Source organism: Abrus precatorius, unplaced genomic scaffold (genome assembly GCF_003935025.1).
Source record: "Abrus precatorius isolate BTA unplaced genomic scaffold, Abrus_2018 Scaffold2, whole genome shotgun sequence".
Lineage (NCBI taxonomy): Eukaryota > Viridiplantae > Streptophyta > Magnoliopsida > Fabales > Fabaceae > Abrus > Abrus precatorius.
In genome coordinates, this window is record NW_020874362.1 from 26,899,025 (window position 1) to 26,919,509 (window position 20,485).

Genomic DNA, 20,485 nt, shown 5'->3' on the forward strand with positions numbered 1-20,485 from the left:
ATTAATTACATGCATGTTTATTACTCCACGCAGTACTGTAGTCTCACATGCATATCTCAGAGCAAATTAAGTTCCAAGTGATCTCATTCATGTGTGTATTCAACTCAACTCTTGCTCATTATGTTTACTCCTCAACTCGGTAAAACAAGTCATAAAGGTCGGTAGATTCAAGAAACAAGAATGCATTGAATTAACCATTTCTTTTAACACAACACAAAGTAATAGTAAATTTTTATTTAAAATTGTAATATTTAAAAGTATTAACATGTTAATTTACATTAAATTCTATCATTTTTAATAAAATTTTATTATATATAATTATTTATCCTGAATGAAGTTTGCACAAGGTAAGAAAATTTATTTAATTAATTATTTTTAATTCAAAAAATTTATATACAATATTATACGTGTTTTTGGTGATGTTCATTTTTTTTTTTACTAAAATTAGAGTTTTACTTCGGTAAAATATGTCAATCTTTAATGTTGATCTTAATACGGAAATTGTTGAAATAAAATTTTAATTATAAAATAACACTAAAAACACAGAATATTGTACCTAATTTTTTTTAATGTGTTTAAAAACATACAATAAAAATTTATATATGATAAATATTTTTAAAAAATGTAAAATTTAATACATTATTAATATTAAATATTCTAAATTTTAATATATCATGCATTAAGAGAGATAATTTTTTGCACTAAAAAAGCATGTATTATATAAAAAATATAAAATTATTATAAAGATCTTATTCTTTTAACAATTATTTTAATGTCAAGATTAAAAATGATAAAATGACCACTTAAAACAGTCATGTGCTTCTTCTTTTTTTTCCTTCTAATTTTGACCATTTAAATAAAATCTAACAACTTATTTTTATTGTTTTCAATCTCATAATAATTAAGTGTTTTTATCTTGGTTATTTCACACACATATAAGTTAAGATTTGTTGAAGTCAAATATTAAATTTGAACAATTATATTACTTAATAAATTTTTATAAAAAAATGATATTTATTAGTTTAACCATTAAATCATATTATTATCATCATAATCGTGCATGTCAAATTTTATATATTTATAAATGTTATTCAATAATTAATATTTGCTTATATTTTATTTATATACTATACACTAAAATAAAGTAATTTGATGTAATATTTATTAAATTTTTTATAAAATTAATTTATTTGATAATAATATTCAAATCAACGATTAAATTGATTAATTCTATATTTTATAAAAAATATTAAAAAAATATAATATTTAAGGTTGATGCGAAGTGTAAGCATATCCTCCCACTCTTTCTCTTTCTCCATATATATATATATATATATATATATATGCTAAGATTATATATTTATAAGTCATATCATATAGAATTATATAGCATTTAGCAGCCTCATTAAAAATGATCAGCAACCGCCAATTGGATGTAGGAAAGGAAATTAGTTGACATGCTCTGGAAGATGATTGATTAATTAGGCTAATTAATTACTCCGAATGCTCGATCCTTTGTCATAATTTATATTAATGTATATGTAATTAAACTTGTTTGGGAATTGTCTACTACTTTTGAATCAATTATGAGCAACAGGGATTAAATTATTAGAAAGGATAGCAATAAGGGTCATTGTCGGCGTGCTTATATATATATTAACCGTCCAATCTTGATGAGATTATAGAATACAACTTTTTTTTCTTCTATTAGTTTAATGCATACGTCTATTTAGATTAGGTATCATTTTATCACAAAGTAATGCTGCTTTTGTCATTTCTTATAGTGTATCAGATTCAGAGTGTGGACTCCATTCAAGTATTGAACTAATGGTTCCAAATAGTTGATTAATTATAAGATCATACAAGATTTTCGAGTTTTAATTCCCAATAACCCCATTATTTGTGCTTGTTCCTGTGAAAGCTACAAAAAAAAATTAAATTAAGCAGAATCTTAACCTTAACATTTAGACTTGAGAATAAATAATTAATAGTAATAAAAGTTTATTAAAACGAGAAGTATTTATACTTTTAAATTTTAAGATTAAATAATATTTATATCTTTTTAATTAAACTATTAATTTTACTATTTATTAATATAAAATTAATAATTATTATTATTTTAGGTACAAGAGAACGTAAAATATCTTTATCCTAACGTCATAATTATGCAAATTTACTTTTAATTATACAGGTGTAAACGAAAGAAATCGTAATAGAAAAAAAAAAAAAACTCACACTTTAATATAACCCAGTTTAACTTACTCTTCTTGTCCATTTTCATAATTTACATGACAAGCACAAATAAAACATTATATATAGGTTAAATTAAAAAAAAAAATCTATATCCAACTTTCTTCTTCTTTTTCCAAAATCATATATCTAAAATTTCTTATAATTTGATCCTACATGAAAAGATTTTTATGGATTGGTGACGACCTAAGCTTAGCTACCATCTTCTACTGCAGATTTCGCATAGAAGTCTATCAAATCGGACACAATCTACGATGGTCCTATTCTTGAGTGGGTGCTGATTAATTAGTTATTTGCTTAATAATATCTTAAGTGATGCAGTCAACCCAGAGTTAATAAATCAGTAAAAAAAAGTTAATTGGCTCAGTATCATGGCATTTTGTTATGAGAAACTTTCTGCAGTGTATTATTATAAATAAAAGAAATAATTTCATGCTTGCCTTTCATGGTTGAGCACCTGTTTTATTACTACAATATCTTAACCAAAGGAAGATACGACATCTGAGAAAACAAATAGGAAGCTGAAAATGAACCCAAGAAAACAAAATGATTCTTCTAAATAAAATAAAATCAGCATGACTACAACATCATATTTAGAATTATAAAATGATGCAGAGAGTTATCATTCCTTTAATATCTTAAAAATAAAAAAAAATAATTATTTTTTATAATAAATTACTAACTTTTCCAGTTTAATATAATATTAATTATAATAATTATTTCGAACTAGAAATAAAAATAGGTTAAACCATTCGATAGGAGTTTATAGCTTAATCTATTTAAAGTCTAACCCGGTCTTGCCTATTTAATTAATAAGTTTAATTTAAACATTTTAAAAAGCTTAATTAATTAAATATGTTAAGTTTAAACTTAAGACAAAAATTTATTAGGCCTATTAGAATGACCTATTTAAAATTTATAATAATATATTAAATAATTTTATATAAAAATTATAATATAATAATATATTAAATTAATTAAATTTTAAAATAATAAAATTTTAATTCTTTTAGTTAGAGTTGAAGTATGTCTCTACTACATACTCTTTAAGAGAGAAATCTGTTTGCGGAAGTTCTTTTATATATTTTATACACATAACACTGATTTTTATTGCGTTATCTTGATTAAATCTATTACTAATTGTTTCAACTCATTTATATCTTCTTACAATATTATACACTTGTTTGTATTATATATTTTTTTAATAATTTATTTAAATATAAGCCTTATAATTTTTAAAAAACATACTTATTTAGATGATTTAATAATCTATTTATAAGAAAACTTAATAATTTATTGAATATTTTGATACGAATTAGATAATTAAAAAGATTAATAGACCAAATCAAAATTTTAAAAAGATCAAACTAAATTTAATAAAAAATTTATGACAAATAATAAGATAAACTTAAACTTTAAAATTATTAACATATCTATTATAAAAAGTCTAACATAACATATTTCTATCTCTATTCTGAATATAGAAAGCGCTCTTAATTTTTAAAACATGATAAAATTTCCTTATAAAATAACCTTTCTTTGATTAAATGCTCACGGCAAATGTGAAGACAAGCAATACATAATATGGTGCCCAAAAGTAGAGACACTGACAAATTGTTATCCACTTATGCTGTTGATACCACCGCAAGAACACGTTGTATATGATGGGATTACAACTAATATGTTTAATTCCAACATTTTTTTTTTATATAAATATCAACATCACTTGTTTCCTTCAACTTTCCATGAGTTAAAAAAAATGTTTTTTTAGAATTAAATTGAATCATACATGATAGTTCAATGTTAGAAAAACTTCATTAAAATTTCGTTCTCCATTATTCAGGAGAAAACAATCAACAACATTGTGCGTTTCGCTGGACATGGACAATAAAACATTTTACATTGCATGGTAGCAGAAACACAGCTTGCGGAAAGAAACCATCCTCGGGCTCCATTGATTAAATGGATGACATAACTTCAATCTTGAGATTATGAAGGTGATTAATCTCCCATAGAAAGTCATTTACGAGACCATGACTTCACAGTGCAAAATCAGTTAGATTCAAGATGCTGAACATCTGGTCCACAATTCGTAGTACAATCAGTAAGGACATCTCGTATCATGAGAGAAGAACGGGATCTAAATGCATTTTCATGAAATCCATGCTATACAACTTTCTACAAAAAGATCAAATTGGGAGTACAAGTCTCCACCTCTCCATTTACCCTATAAATGTGTCAAAATTCTTACTCCCAATCTCCAAAAATTTCTCCCTCCCGAGAAAACCCAAGTAACATCTTAGATCTTGATGCCCACGTAGTTCACTGAATACATACAAATTCTCCAGATATAATACGTGTAAGTGGTAGAGACTGCAAGTTACAGACTTTCACATAAGCATATTTAACTCTGATAGGTCATCCATCGGTATTTCAAGGCCAATAGAATCATGGTCTTGCAAACCATCTTCATCAAAGTTCAACCAAGAACTAAGATCATGTGCCCCACCAAGTTCACCAGATACACCAAATTCTTCTATTGAACTTAAATCATGTAACTGCAAATTGCCAAAGTCAGTAGATTCCTTTACTTGAGAAGTGTCCTGGTTACCAGATAATGTAGCTCCATCTTTGCTACCGCTATTGGTTGCATCAACTACAGATAGACTAGAACCATGATTTGGTAAACACGCAGATTCCTTTGCATCCATAAACCTATCATGACCACTAGCAGTAATCTTTTGCTTGGGCTTAGATTTTGGTTTGTTCTCATTTTGACTACTGTCCAAAGACAGGCGTCCAGCTCTGGAAATAGGATTTTGTCTGGTCTGATCGCGACTCTGATTCCTATCTCTCTCACTTCTCTTTCCTTTCACTCCACCATGAACAGAACCATCAAGGTTTGATGCTCTTGAGGAAGAACCACCAATACCACCATTGACCAGCATTTCCCTCTTCTTCTCCTTGATAAACACAGACCCATTCTTGGATGATGCTTGTTCTGATGACTGAATTGAACCTTGAAAAGAATCAACCAGTCCCCTGTCTGCATAGTCTCTGTGGCAATCATATTTTTCAGAAGCACTAGAAACTGTACCTGTAGCAGTAGACACAACAATTATTAAGGGGGTTAAAAAATCAAGTGAACCAACACAAACATATCTTGCATGTTAGCAAAAAACACAGTCAATGAAGGAAGAGACCCGGAAACAACTTATTAAAGGTTTCTAAGACCTAATATATTAAAAGTGTAACAATACATTCACTGACATTGATACAAAAGCAAGCAAAGGCATAATTTTGAGATACCTGATTTTCTGGCTTCAATTTGATGGGAAGCTTTGTTACATGTATTACTGGCTGTCCCAGAGACCATGCAATCTGCAGGTTGTGCATCATTCTCACACGAAGGGGAGGCAAACAAGATGTTTTGTAGGGTAGGTTCACTAAAGCAGCTAATGCCAGCTTCTTCATATCTTTTACATCTTCCAAGAGTACGTTTGACAAAGGCAAGAGCAACTTGTTTAGACACCTTGTGAACTGCACCTTTTGAATTTTTGCTTCCACGGCATGCCTGCAAAAAAATTACATTGATATAACTAATGACATGACTCAAGCTATAAATTTCGCCCGTGACTTTAGAATTGTAAACTTCATTACCCACAATTCACCTAAATTGATTATCCAGAAAAGGCAACACTAAATTAAGAGAAATTATCTATCTGTGAGCACTTGCCAGTTGTCACACAAAAGACAGTGAAAATGATCATGTCCAACCGATATCATAGAAACTAGTAAGAATTATAGGGAAACAAGGAAGCAATGAAACCGGAAAGGAGGACTGGCTGGAATGTGATGTATTCCAAATTAAACTTGAAAATAGGGGAAAGAAAACAACTCAAATTACAACAGAAGTTATTCCCAAACCTGTGGACTACTCATGTGTATGACTCACAAAAATTAACCAACATAACAAATTAAAGAAGGCATGCTATCTGAAGAGGCAGAAACCCAAGCTCCCAACAGAACAAGCGAGAGAATCGCATGGTCAAGTAACATGCAATCAAACACAAAGTTCAATACTAGAAAAAGGACAGGGCTAAGATTAACCAATATAATCTTTAATGCCTTTTTCAGCTATCATAGTGGTGAGTGGTGATCAAGTTAATTCCGAAGTACACAGCATTGAACCCATTGATCAATAATAAACTGACACATTATACTACTTAATAATATATTGCACAATAAAAAAGAAGCACTGACGGCCAACACACCATCATAATTACAATCTTTAGAAATCTACCCTAAGTTCTAAATAAGATGCATCTGGTAATAGCAGTTCAATGCTTCATCCTTCTCCTTTTGACTTAATAATGGGTTGCTAAGAAACAAAAGTGTACACAACTAAGCCAATAGGAATTCAGTCCCTACACTGAAATTCAGCCCAACAAAGACCAATTTGGTGTTTAAGCACATAGACTTTACAAAGCCAACCTTAGTACCCTATGGCTAGAATGTGCCAGTCAACAGTATCTGCAGTGCAACCAAATATGTTGCTCTGCATGAGACTATGTACAAGGTCCAAACAAGTGCAATCAAGTATTAAAAAACAAGATTTTATAACTAGAAAAATGTATGGAACTTTGTACATCTTAATAAATCACAATAAATGTTGGTAAATAAAAGTTTCTTACCAATCTCTTTCTGTAAGCCATTTCAATAAGTTGGTCAAATGCAGCTTGCTCAATCTTCCTGCACAATAAGTACATTAATCTTAATAAGAATCAATAATATCTTAATCACAAACTCAAGAAAAAACAAATGACTCACGAATGCCATCAAGAAAACAAGTAAACTAGGACATGATGTATAGCATAAATTGAATAGAAGACTACAGAGAGGAGTCATAAGCAAATCATGCAAAGCGTAATTAAAACATTACCGCCTTTCCACATCCCTCCCTTCTTGAATAGCTCCATCAATCTTGTCCAAGTTCTTCTTCTTCATCCCATTCTATTACAAGAGACAGTGATATAAGAATGGACCAAATTTTAGGTCAATAAGATAAATGTGCTTAAAAGTTAAAACTATGATGGAAAATTCTTATATACCTGTTCACACAGTGCTTTCTCAAGTTTCTCAATGTCTTGATTTATAGCTTCATCTTCCTCAGCTAAATCGGGCTGCACCAAGGAAGCAAGTTTAAGGAGTATAATCATGAATCTCGTAAGCTTCAAGAAACTATGACATTTGTAATTCCACACTATGAAATAAAAGCCTACCAATATTTCAGGATATAAGCCAATGCTTTGCAACTCAAGCAGCAGCCTGTCATCCAGGGACATTAGCTGATACTGGCCATCAGGAGAAGGAAAGCTAGGAACGCTTAATTCAGTATGCTGCAGTTGATCAAGATCATTTGAACATATTTCACTAGTGTGTGTGATATCTGAAAGACAAAATTCTTCATCTCCCTGCCAAACTCCAGTGCTTTGCAAAGAACTGGATGTGTTTGGGTACCTAAATGTGTTGGATGTAGTACTCTTATCACAAGATAGTCTGTCCAATGTGCAATTCTTCTGAATTTGAAGATCCACCTTAGATTCAACTTCAGAATCCATTCTATCCCGATCTTTGGGTTCAAAATCGATTTGATTACATGAACCGCAATGAGAATCATCACTAGTGCATTGTCGAGATATATTCTTTGCTTCACTCAGGTGATATGATTCTTCACCTTCATCTTCTTCTATTAGAGCACAAAGAAGTCTTTGGAATAGTGGAGTAACCTTGTCCAGTCTTTCCATGTCATTCTTTCCACCTAAAGCATCAATCTTATTAGATTCTTCATCACAGTGACTTCTCTTTCTTTCATCTGAGCTTTGAGTGGTTTTGTTATTTATAACAACACCCTGAGAAAATAAAAATTCATTAGTTACCACATTCCTCTAAAGGTTCAGCTTATCTTTAAGTTGCTCCATTTCTTTTTTATATTTTTTCCATATGAAAATGTGGTGTAATTATGAAGATCCTTAAATTTAACAGATGGAGATCCACACAGAAGTTCTTCATTATTGATAAGTGAGTTGAAAGATACAGGACACTTTCTGTATAATGCCAAACACTTACCAACATATCACGATCAATGCCAAACATATGAGATAAACTTTTATCAAATTCCTCAGCAATATTGAGCTGATTCAGAAACCAGAAAAAACAATACTATGTCAGAAGCTATTCAACATATTGAGAATGAAATGGTAACTACACATTTTCAGAAAAATAAGACATGCTCAAGACCCAGCTGCTACCTGTTGCTTCAAGTAAGATGCATCTTCCAAGCTAATAGAAGCAAAAATAGGCTCCATTTTATTCCAGAATGAACCCGAACAAGCAATTTCTACATAAAATAAGCCAGCAAATTTGTGAGATATAAAAATGAATACACAAAGGTGTAACATTTTGGAGGAGGTAAAATGGTTCAAGAAGCATACTGCTGGCATTACGAGCAGCATTTGCAGCTTTATATAACTCTTCACGATCATCATCAGATTCACCTACAGTCACATTATAGTGTGAGTGTGAAAACACAACAAAAAACAAATATAGATAAAAATGACAGACTATATACTAACCTGAAGCAAAAAATACAGCAGAAATAAAGAATAAATTCAATGATAGAACAAGTTATATAGATTTTGAAAATTATTTGACAAGCTAGCCTCTACATGCCTGAACAATTCAAAGTGCTATTGCATAAATTAGTGAAAATATTCCAGTTGAGGAAAACCTAACACACTAATATCACTAGCATATGTAGCAAAGTGAAGGAATTTAGCTGCCCCTGCCATAAAACTAAACTCCCAAATAAATAAATTTTAGCTTCAAAAAATCAACACTACCTCCAAAATCAGAAGAACCAATGTTCAGTTGCTTCCCTACGCGAGTCAAAACTTTGCGCTCTTTCTGCTTTTTTGAAGGAGGGCGCCCATATTTGCTGCATTAAACAAAAAGGGCATCATGACAGTTTTGGCAAATGGAAGGAGAAAGGATGGACTAGATAAAAGAAAATCAACATACGCTTTACTCTTGTCATTAGGCCTCATCTCCTGTACTGGCTTCATCATTGGTAGATTCTCTGACTTATCCCTCCCTGAAGGAAGGCCTGACCTCATTAAGGATAAATTCCTTCCAGTTCTTCCTTGTCTCTGCACATACTCTCCAGATTCATCAGTTGATAGTTTATTCTTCCTCATTATAGAAGCTCCAGCCTTATCTGCAGTCAAAGCAAAGTCACTGCCATTCACTCCTTTCTCTTTTATTTTGTTTTCCCCAGCTCCAGATTCTTCACTTTCAGATAATCCAAAGGGAGATGAAACATCATCAGGAGGTCTTTTATACTTTGGAGTACCATTGTCTACACTGCTTGCCAGTTGAAATCCATTGTTGCCAGCAGAAGAAGCTTTAACACTGAAATCAGAAGTTAGACAGCCTTCAGATGAGACCTGAACTTCAAGATTGCGTGCGGCTGGAGAAACTACTTTCACTCTTCGTGAGCGTGAATTTTTAGGTGGCCGCTGACCAACCCATTGGGTCATTGGATGTATAGAAGAACCTACAAATGTAGAAAGCTCTTAATTATTTGCCATACCAACCACTGAGACTTGACATTAGAATTAGAAGGCATTCACCAACCTGAAAAAGTTCCACACGAAGGTTGAACGTTAGATGATTCTAGTGCACTAACGGAACCCGTTCTTGGTGCCCGAGATACCTTGTTTTTTATTAGAGTGCTAGGGCTACTTGCTGGGTCCTCTTGAATGTTTGCCCTAGTGATAGAAACACAAAAATTAATAAATTTGTAAATAGCTATCAATACATGTAAACATAAAGAAGGATCAGTCTAAAACTTTTTTGTGCTAAATCTCAGTCCAGAATCTGATAGACCATGGGAATAAATGTTCAAACCTATTGTTTCCTTTCACTACAACTCGCTGCTCAGCTATGTGGTCCCGGTGAAGTGAAACCCCTTGCTCACTTGCAAGCATGGTACGCACACCTGTATTAGCAGGCTCTGAAGAACCCTCAGACTTGTTGATTCCACTAGATCCAGGAAGTGACTTCAATCTGCACCACAAAAAGCTTATTGATATAAAAAATAATTTTACTTTCATGTTCTCCAACAATATAAAATCGCATCAAACCATTCGACAATGATGAGACTACCTACCTAAGATTTGAAGAGTTACTCAAGTAAACAACATAAATGTCGAAAGAGGAGAATTACTGAAGGAGCAGATGAGCAGGGGAAAAAGATCAAATAATATAATGCAGCTATCTAATGCTAACTAAAGCAGCAATCCCCAATATTACATTTGAAAATATATCTTGCAATATAAAAGAAAGAGCACAATAAAAATTAAATAACTACCTGAAACCCTGAGAATCATAAAATCGCATCTTCAAATCAGCATTTGCCTTTGGAAGAGTAGCTCGTTTTACATCCCTTTCACCAGTTATAACTCTGTTTCCTACAGTTCCAACAGACCTCTTCTTCTTTATTTTTTGATCTAACCCTTCACCTCCAGCAAGTAATCTGCGAGTTTTCTCTTCATTTCGAACAGAGGTTCCACCAAGTGTCTGAATCAAATTTCCATCCTTCTCAGTGACCATCTGTGGCCTACCGATAGCAGCAGACCTACTTTCCTCCTGAGAGCATTGCAGAGTGAGCAAAGTCATGAAAAAAAAGAATGAGAGTGGACATAAACAGATTATTATCGGAAATTAAAAAATCTAAAACCTTATGTTTTGAGGTTGTAGAGGAAAATAGAGCATAAAAGTTATATCCAATTTTAAAATATGACATTATTATTGTCATTTATTAATGCCTTGCTTGGAAATTGAGATGACAGATGACTCAAATAGTTCCATCCTAAAATGTTTAAACTATACTTAAAGAAACTTGAAACCTTTCTTTTGGGATTAAAAAGGAAATTGAAAATTCATGAGTGAATCAGTGCAATGCATTCCTGTTAGGCCCTCACAAATATTAGAATTCCATAATGTTAGAGCGGATTCAACAATATATATATATATATATATATGACAAATTTGCAATAAAGTATTTTAATAACAGATTGTCTAACATCTATCTGAGGACACAAAATAAGAACCTATGTACATATAGTAAATTTTTATTGAAAATCACATAATATTACAAAATTCAATACATTAATAACATTAAATACTACAATTTTCAATAAAAATTTACTATTTGTTGATTTCTTAACATATGTCATTGAGCACACATTAGAAAAACCATTTTCATAATAGCATCTTGCATTTTACAGATAAAGAATAAAAGCACAGAAGTAACAATATTGCAACACATACGCACCCGCCCATCTGCCACTGATGTGCGAATTCGCTTGTTCAGCATTGAATTTGAGGCCTTGGCTTCTGATCTCTGAGATAGATTATCATTAGGGGTTTTGTGCATCTGGCTACCCATCTTTGTTAGGTTTACTCCACCTCCCCTCTCACCTGATAAATCATTCCTTTGTCGCTTCTTTGTGTTCAATACCTCCCTGAACCTATCCAATTTAGATATAGATTCCCGAAACATTTTTGATCTATCCCTGATCAACATTTACACTTCTATTAGGACATCAATATGAATATACTGTGTCATAATACAATAGGTGAACAATTTACATTTGAAATTTAACACTTCTACAGTGGACAAAACATAATCACAACTGAGAAGTATATTACAGATCTTAAGGTTGTAGTTGTATAGAATAAAAAAAGTCCAAGCATCCCCGCAAACAGTAAAAAAATTTATAACAGAACAGGACTGAAAGAAAAGAGGGGCAGTGGTAACAAGAAACTATAGTTCATTATTACAACTTCTTATTAAAAGATTCAAACATCATTGAAACTAGTTTAATTTCACACAGCTGTCCCATAATTTTGCCTGTGCCCTGCTGATATTGTCACCACTCACCAATTATCCCTCACACAAAATATTATACCAACAGTAATAGAATGAGACCATTCATTTGACATATGACCAAGCAATACTAAATTTTGTTTATAATTCAGCTTTACAGATAGGATTTTTCAGTTGACCATTCATTTCATACTATATACCTTGCCTTTCTGGAGCCATCTTGTACACTTTCTTTAATGTGCTTTAGTTCCCCGGAGGCTCCTGGAGCCATGGGTTTAGGATGTGGAACTCCAAAAGAATGATCTTCAGATGTGTTTCCTGCAGAAACACCTAGAACCCTCCTTAGCTCTCCTGTATACTTTTGATTGCCTACTGTAATCGAATCTAGTGGCAAACACTGGGGCAAAGGTGGCATATCCGAAGAAGTTGTCCCACTGCTGTTGCTGCTGTTTATGTTATTCCCAGAACTCAACATTAAGCCGTTGACCTTCCCAAGCCTTAGAACTCAGGTCAAAAGAAATGCGCTTTCTTTTGTACCCCAAGACCAAATTGAATCTCTGAATTCCTCCTCGCAACTTAATAAAGTAGAACAGAAGTATTAGATTAACGACAGCAGTAAAAGCTCGATAAAGCACATAATACTACAAAGAAAACTATAACTAGTCCATCTGAAGCTCTTTATAGTCAGTAAACCACAGGATCATCATCATAAATCATACAGGGGAAAGTTGAAACTAACTACTTAAGCAAACTACTGTACTGAACGATGCTCAATAGATAAATGCACTAGTAGTAGTTTCTAGTTATGTTGAGCAAGCCCGTGCTTCTCAGCTTCTAGAATCAACACAAAACTTGCTCAAACTTAGAATCTTATATTGTCTAACCTGCTCCCAAGGTTGACAGTGACACTCCGCAATGTACATTACTAATTCCACGAAATATCAAATACCAAATTCGACCCAACAAATAAAACTAAATGCAAACCATCGTATATCTCAGAAAAGACAAGTAGAAACGAAATCGAAATTTCCTCTATTCTAAAAAAACCGAAAACGAAATTGGGCTGAAATTTTCCACTAAAACCGAAAAAACAACGATCAAAGAAAACCAGAAGGTGGTACAGGCAACCGCAATGCAGATTCGAGGGATCGGAATCGGGGATAGGAGAAAGAGAATGAAAATTGAATTGGTACGAAAAACCCTAGGTAAGGTGAGGGGTAATTGGGGATTTGAGACGAATAGAGAGAATCGAACGATGAATTGATGAAAAGGATTAAGCAAGAGACGAAGGGTACCTGAAATTGCCGAATTGGAATTGAAGATTAAGTCAAGGACAGATCAAAGTCGCAGAGTTAAGGGTTCGAAGTCCCAAAATAGTAAACATATATTATTATTAATTATCATACAGATAAGAAGTAAGAACCAAAATAACGCGGGAGCCTGTATATACATACATGTATTTATACGCCGCCTCTACGCTATTCGTATATTATGACATGACCACTCTATTAAAACATTTCAGTTAAAAGTTTGTTTTTAAATTAAAATTTTATTTAATAAAAATATTTTATCTAGAAAAAATTAAATTTTGTTCCAATTATTTTTTTTAAAACATTAATTTTTAACAATTAGTTAAAAGTAATTTTTCATTTCTTTATTTTTAATAATATTTTTACCTCTTTCACGTTAACTTACTAAAAATAATTTCATCATTAAATTTTATTAAAATATAAAAAAGTATTAAGTCTTATTTTTATGATATAAAAATATTTAAATTAGAATAAAAGTTAAAAACTATAATGATTTAAAATTATATAATTACTAAATTTTAAACTAAAAGTTAATGAAATTTTATATATTATTCTATATTTATCAAATAGTTTAACAGTTAATTTATTAAACACATCTTATGACTAACGGTGAAAAATACTGTTAGTTTAGTCCTGATTTTATTTTATTTGTGCGTGATATAGTTTTAACATTTATAAAATTAATGTTTCTTAAATTGTTTACAAGCGATTTTAATTTTGAAGATACATAAGCACTAATGTGCATTAATAAATTTAATTAGTTGGTAGACATTGTTTACGTGAAGGTCAATTAGTTGGTCTTAAATAAGTGCGATGGAGTGTTATAAATTATAATTCTCGTCAAGTTTTTGAAGATAGAAGTTGTACGTAAATTTTGTTGGCAAGTGCCAACTACATATTCAACACTGACTTGCTTTTAGTGCAATAATTTGGGGTGCCAAAATGTTAATTTTGCGAGCTCTTAAACTTTAGGATAATGTACTTATGGATTAAGTTAAATTGGATTAATTAAAAAATCTTGTTAACAAGCAACTTGAGTATATTAGTTAAAGAATTAATAAATATTAAATGTTTATTAAAAATTGTATTAAAAATTATAAGACAAGAATTTTGTTTTTTTTTTAAGCAAGAAAATACTTCTAATTTTGAACTAAAACTACACAAATAATAAAAAGATATCAAGATAAATAGGAGTAAATTAAAAAATTATTTTTTTATTTAAATAAAAATATGTAATCTTTTTTTTCTCACTCTTAATCTCTTTTTTTTTTCTTATACTACAAGCTACAATTTGCGCCAAAATTAAAAATATTTAAATCTCTCATAATTTGTAATAAGTGAAAAACGTAAGCTTCTACGACCAAATATGTATGTAATATTAGTGTTTAGTCTATAGTAAATAGAAAAAAAAAATCACTTTCTAATATGCTTTACTATTTAACTCATTATTTTTTCAATGAAATTATCACTATTTATATCCTTTACTATTTTTATTTTTAAATTTTTTGGTCCACCTTTGGAATTGTTATTTACATTCACATTATGCTTGCGGAGCTCAACAAAATGGGCCTTGTTAGCTGGCCTGACAATGTCTGAAACTCAAACTGGCCCGCATCTGTAAACTTGTTTTGTTGTCCTAGGTAACAATGATGTCACTATTACCGGACAAGGTTACTGTTTCTGCGACGATGATACTAATAAAAATGTGAAAATGCACTTTTACTAAAATCTAAAATAAACAGGGAACTTACGAACTGCAGAAAAAGCATACTTGAATCATTCCAAGTGCTTAATTATGGTTCAAATTTCTTCCTTTCGCTTGATCATTCCCTATTCCCGCAACACATTTATAAACTTCAACGAGAGTCTCCTGCTTTGGTTTTTACCGAAATAAGGTGGAAATTTACATTTCAAGTTTAAAACAAATGAACAACTGTGGCTCCAGCTTTGTGCCACAATTGCAGTGGACTACATTAACAAATAACCATTCTATAAAATGTGAATTGGTGAGAAGCAAGTCAAGAAACATGATCCCAACCAAGCATGTGTGGAGGAAAACAATCATACAGTCACAATAATCTGTGTTGGGTAGTCTCATTTTTCTCCCTTTAGATTCAATTATCAGGTTCCATAGTGTAATTAGTAGAAATCCTGTATACTTAATTGTTCAAGTAAAAGTCGATGTATGATGTGCCCATAATAAGTGACATATTGCTGTGTATTATGCTTTTAACAAACAAATGTATCCTAGCAACACTCTTTTATTATTGAGTGAAATATCATGTTGATTCAACTAAATAAAATGATAAACTCTTAATGTAGGTCAGCATTAGATTTCACCTAATAATGAAGATAATGTTGAAAAAAGTAATTTACATATATGACATTTTCCTCCTAAAACCAACGAATTGATTTACAAATTTGCCATTCTCCTAAAAAATAAAGCAACAATAAACATATTGTATTAAGAAAACATGCCAAATCAAGATACAAACACTGCTGGTCTAGGTCTATATGACATATTTTCTTCTCCAAGTAAAAGTGCCCTCAAAATGGCCTCACATAGGCCACTATAGTGCACAATCAAATGCCCACCATCTGGAACTTCATGGTAATGTACCCAAGGAAGCTTCCCTGAAACAAATCTTTGGATTTGAGAGGGCACTACCTTATCTTCATAGCCTTGCCAAATGTGAGCTGAACTTCTATTCTGAGGGAATGGATTACATAGCTTCATTGGATCAAATTCCCAATTGCCAAAGGCCACCATCCAGTCACCCCTTAGAGTGTCAAAAACAACTTGTTCCCTTAATTTGTCCTGTAAGAAGGAACATATATACACCATCATCACAATCACTTTTATAGAATAAAGGTATTTCATATTTGAGATTTATATTCACATGATAAAACTAGTATAAGAAACACGTAATTTAATTTACCTTGGTAAGCATTGGAAACCCAGGGATTGTCTTTAAAATATCTATATCTCTTTTGTTGAAGAATGCTGGGTTTTTTTCTATGACAGAATTTGAAGGGAGCCACTTTTGTGTCACCCACCAGTGCAATAGTCTAGGAGAATAGTTTGCAAGCCACATAGCCCATTGGATAAGTTTCCTCCTATAGTCCTCCTTTATTAGGCTCTCAGGAAGGGAAGGCCACTTATAGTTTATCACTGGGGCTATCATAGCCACACCTGCTAGCCTGCACAAATGTTGACCTTGTGGTAATATTAAGACATTTTCAACACAAAAAGGGGAAATTTTCAGTCAGAATTTATTTTCTGTTTTTGTTTTTTATTTTTAGAAATAATTACAAAAATATCACTTTATTTTTTAAAATAGAAGATTTTCTGAAACCAAACAAGTCTTTAAGGTTGTGTTTATTAAAACAAGTTTATAGCTTATTTTTTGTTCAATAAAACAGTAGAACTGTTTGATAAACAAAAAATAAAAGAAGTTTATAGCTTTTGAAAATTAATTTATGAAAAGTTATTTCAAGTATCTGCTAGCTGATAGCAAGCTAGCTTTCAATAATTATTTTATTTTATTTTTATCATCAGTTTTTTAAACAACTTACACTCATAAAAAAAATAATTTTAATACTTTTTTTAAGCCATTTAACGCATTTCAATTAGCTATACAGTTAGTTTCACCAAACAAGTCTAATTCAATCAACTAGTTATAATTATAAGTTTTTAGTTAGCTTATCAACTATAAGATACAGGCTTTTAGAAGGGAAAAAAAAAACCATATTTTGAGGCTTGCAATTTACCTGTTTGGGATGTAGTGCAGACAGCTCCAGGTAGCGTGTGATCCCATTGAGACTCCAATCACAAAAAATTTTGTCCCTATCTGTAACTGATCAGCAAGCTCTTCAATGTCAAGTGCTTCACTTTTCAGTGAGCGTTTGGGGTTTGGATCACTCTCTCCATACCCAGCCCGATCATATTGCAGAATATATACACCCAGTTCATCTATGAGTTCCTGTTGATTCAGTGTGTCAATTTTATCTTACTAGGAATGTTTGAAATTGAATAGGTATACAAGTGCCATGCATTAAAAAAATGCTTCAAAACTTAAAATCCATAACAATTCACAGCAAATAAAAAAATTCAGGCTCAACAAAAAGATTAACAAACACCTCTACTTTGTATCTAAGAACCTAATCAGCACCAAAAAATAATTTATTTTTACCACACGATTCCCTTACAAAATTTCCCTTATATTAACTTCTTGGGCCAATTAGATCTGAAATCCACTAATCCAGCACAATATATGCACTAGTTTCGGATCAACACAAGGAAGTTCAATAAAGAGAGATAGAAGTTTTTACACACTTGGGATGCCAAAAAGTTCATATCTTTGGAGCTTCCAAAGCCGTGCACAATGATGATACTGTGTTTTGCTTTGTCCTTGGGAACACCCCTTTCTCTATAAGCAAGGTACCTTCCATCACTGAGTTTGATTCTTGGTGAAACTGGAACATCATGTGTTGAATCATTAGTACGATTTGGTGGAGGAAGTTGAGTGGCCTGGTAAAACATTCCCAGAAGACCCATGAGTAATAGTATTGCTGCTCTTGAAACCATCCTGAAGAAGGAATAAAGGGTAGATCTATGATACATTTTTTGTGCAATGATCACATGGTTGTGCAAGGAACAAGAAAACGGTAAAAAAAGTGAGATGCTTACCTGTCACAAACTTAATCTGCAGATGTTGTCTGTCAGAAGCTGAGGAATTTTAATCAGTTGTTTGTTTTTAGATTTTTGCTTTAGTTTTCCTCTGCTTTTGACTTATGCATCTTAGCTTAGGTAGCCTTTATGCTTCAACGGGGAAATGGCTCATTTGACTGATTAAAGATGCAGTTTTGTCTGTTTTGACTTTCTTAAGTGATTTATTAAAATTCATTTGTTTTTAAGTTAAACTATTAACTATACTTTTAATGCACATTTAAATAAATTTTAATTATAATTTTTATATTAAATGTATTACAATCAGCAAAACTAGTTATAAGTAAACGTGTTAATAAGGGTCTGTCTGTACATATTAAAAACAGAGTTTTGCCAATGGAAAAAAAATCTCTATCCATTTAATTTTATTGAAAAGTGTGCATTAATGAATTTTTACAGTTAGAGTTGACTTTTTTTTAAAGTGATAAATGGTATAAAACGAGAAGATAATACTTTATCAATCACCAATTCAAATTAAAGTATTATGTAAATACAACTAACTAAAATTAATAATAAATACTTTTTATATTTTTTAATTTACATATTTTTTTATTTTCAATTAGTCAATTACCAACAATTCATATATTTTTAATAAATTTAATAAAATAAAAAGTGTGTGAAAAAAAAAGTTCAAGAGTGCTTAATTACTTGCTTGTTATAACTTGGGTGAATATTCTTTTCCAAGGTTATACTAGATAGCATCTTCGTTGTCCTTCTGTTGTTTGCTAACATTTTATTGGTGTTCTCATGTTGGTAGACTAGCCCACATGAGTCAATTTGGGTCCATCTTTCAGCCAAGATATAATTTTCTCTCTCTACCAAAATAAATAAATAAATTTAATATTATTATGACAAAAAAAAATAGTAATATTACTTTCCTTTTGAATTTTATTCTTTTAAAGAATTTGTCTTAAATAAGAATCAATTTATTTTTGGAAAGATGTTTCTAGAATTAAGCATTTTGAATGTATGACAAAATTTCCACATATAGTAGCAGCTACCTATACCATGATCCTATACAAATGAATCAATTATTTGATGAAATAATTAATTTCATTTACTTAAAATATTTTTAAATTTTCTTCTCTCTTGCATTTAAGAAAGCTTGCTCCTGAAATTGACTAAATTTTAGTTTTAGCCTACAAATATCAAAGTGTACATCACATTGTCAACTTGGAATCTCAAATTGCGGTACTAGGAATCATACACATTATGTTAAATTTTAAATTTAGCTCAAGACAAACATTTTGAGAGATTAATAAGTGTTTTCAAATTATATAATTAATATTCTTAATATCTTTTTTATTAGTAGACAAAAAGATTTATCATTAAAAATCACCAAGAAGGTGTTCTGAGAAAATAGAAAATTTGTTTGGATGATTTTTTTTAAAGAGATATTTATGATATAACTTTTTTTAATAATATTTAATTACATTTTTTTAATTTTAAAAAATATTAAATCTGTTTTTTATATTTTAAAATATCTTATAATTTTATCATATTATTTAAAAATATCTCAAACCAACTGGGCATATCAAAGTCCAAATAATAATTACTAGGTTTGGTAGGGCCATATATAATATCATGAACATATATGTGGCCATCATTGCTCCCACATTGACATCACAATTTTTGGGTTTATACCAAAAAATTATGAATATTCTTTTAAAGCTTTTTCTAAGAAAATCACAAGCAAAGCAATAGCACTTGAATATATTTGTTTTCTCTGTTCAAATTAATTGCTTCTTTTTTGTGTTTGACTTCTTGTTTGCTAAATTGCATATCCTTCCAACCCAGTCAACCAAGCATGTTGCCAAACTCAAAACTCACTTTTTGCAACACTAATTATCTTTATTACAACAAAGAGTGTCCCTCGTTACTTATCAAATACTGAGATAAATACAATTTAATTACACTTTTTAAATATATTTATATTTTTTAATAAAATTAAAAATTTTCTAGATAACTTACTATTTATTTTTATGAAAGTGAAATTTATATTTGATTTATAAAAATATCAAAAGTGCTTTTAAAATTATATCTAATTTTTTTCTCATTAAAATTATCTTTATTGTTATAGCTCTTGTCCAATGAAAATTAAATTATTAATAAAATAATATTTAAATTATTAAAAGGTTTTGTTAACTTTAAAGTTGAGTTTAAGCATCACAAATAGAGAAATTTTATAAAAAAAATACATAATTATTGTATTAAAATTATAAATATAATAAATACTTCTCTTTT

The 20,485-nt window shown here is 30.7% G+C and overlaps 2 protein-coding genes across 6 annotated transcripts; both read right to left on the reverse strand.

The window, feature by feature from the left end:
* Positions 1–4,045: 4,045 nt before the first annotated feature.
* LOC113857830 lies at positions 4,046–13,601 on the reverse strand. Its single transcript, XM_027490062.1, has 17 exons — positions 13,498–13,601; positions 12,403–12,777; positions 11,648–11,888; positions 10,682–10,959; positions 10,219–10,377; positions 9,946–10,079; positions 9,331–9,865; positions 9,153–9,247; positions 8,745–8,807; positions 8,562–8,650; positions 8,380–8,445; positions 7,533–8,162; positions 7,362–7,433; positions 7,193–7,263; positions 6,945–7,002; positions 5,560–5,824; positions 4,046–5,347 (listed from the first exon to the last, which is right to left on the reverse strand). Exons 2-17 carry the CDS (start codon positions 12,675–12,677, stop codon positions 4,641–4,643), a joined length of 3,738 nt encoding a protein of 1,245 aa, XP_027345863.1. The 5' UTR covers positions 12,678–12,777; positions 13,498–13,601; the 3' UTR covers positions 4,046–4,640.
* Positions 13,602–15,761: 2,160 nt separating this feature from the next.
* Positions 15,762–18,339, reverse strand: LOC113858293. 5 transcript variants are annotated; one of them, XM_027490859.1, is made up of 5 exons: positions 18,203–18,337; positions 17,849–18,101; positions 17,284–17,495; positions 16,452–16,713; positions 15,784–16,330 (listed from the first exon to the last, which is right to left on the reverse strand). In XM_027490859.1, the coding sequence occupies exons 2-5, from the start codon at positions 18,098–18,100 to the stop codon at positions 15,995–15,997; spliced, it is 1,062 nt and encodes a 353-aa protein (XP_027346660.1). In that variant the 5' UTR covers position 18,101; positions 18,203–18,337; the 3' UTR covers positions 15,784–15,994. The 5 variants fall into 5 exon arrangements, with proteins under 5 accessions (XP_027346658.1, XP_027346660.1, XP_027346659.1 ...); XM_027490858.1 differs by having other exon boundaries at positions 15,908–16,330; positions 17,849–18,125; positions 18,203–18,339; XM_027490860.1 differs by having other exon boundaries at positions 15,908–16,330; positions 17,849–18,043; positions 18,203–18,335.
* Between the last annotated feature and the right edge of the window lie 2,146 nt (positions 18,340–20,485).

Coding starts and splice junctions, on each gene's coding strand:
- LOC113857830 (XM_027490062.1), bottom strand. CDS start 12,677: ATGTTGAGTTCTGGGAATAACATAAACAGCAGCAACAGCAGTGGGACA. Junction 8,163..8,379: donor GCATTGATCGTGATATGTTG/GTAAGTGTTTGG, acceptor TTATTTTCTCAG/GGTGTTGTTATAAATAACAA. Junction 7,434..7,532: donor GCTTATATCCTGAAATATTG/GTAGGCTTTTAT, acceptor TCCTTGGTGCAG/CCCGATTTAGCTGAGGAAGA.
- LOC113858293 (XM_027490857.1), bottom strand. CDS start 18,136: ATGTATCATAGATCTACCCTTTATTCCTTCTTCAGGATGGTTTCAAGA. Junction 17,496..17,848: donor TGAACTTTTTGGCATCCCAA/GTGTGTAAAAAC, acceptor CTGAATCAACAG/GAACTCATAGATGAACTGGG. Junction 16,714..17,283: donor CTGCACTACATCCCAAACAG/GTAAATTGCAAG, acceptor ACATTTGTGCAG/GCTAGCAGGTGTGGCTATGA.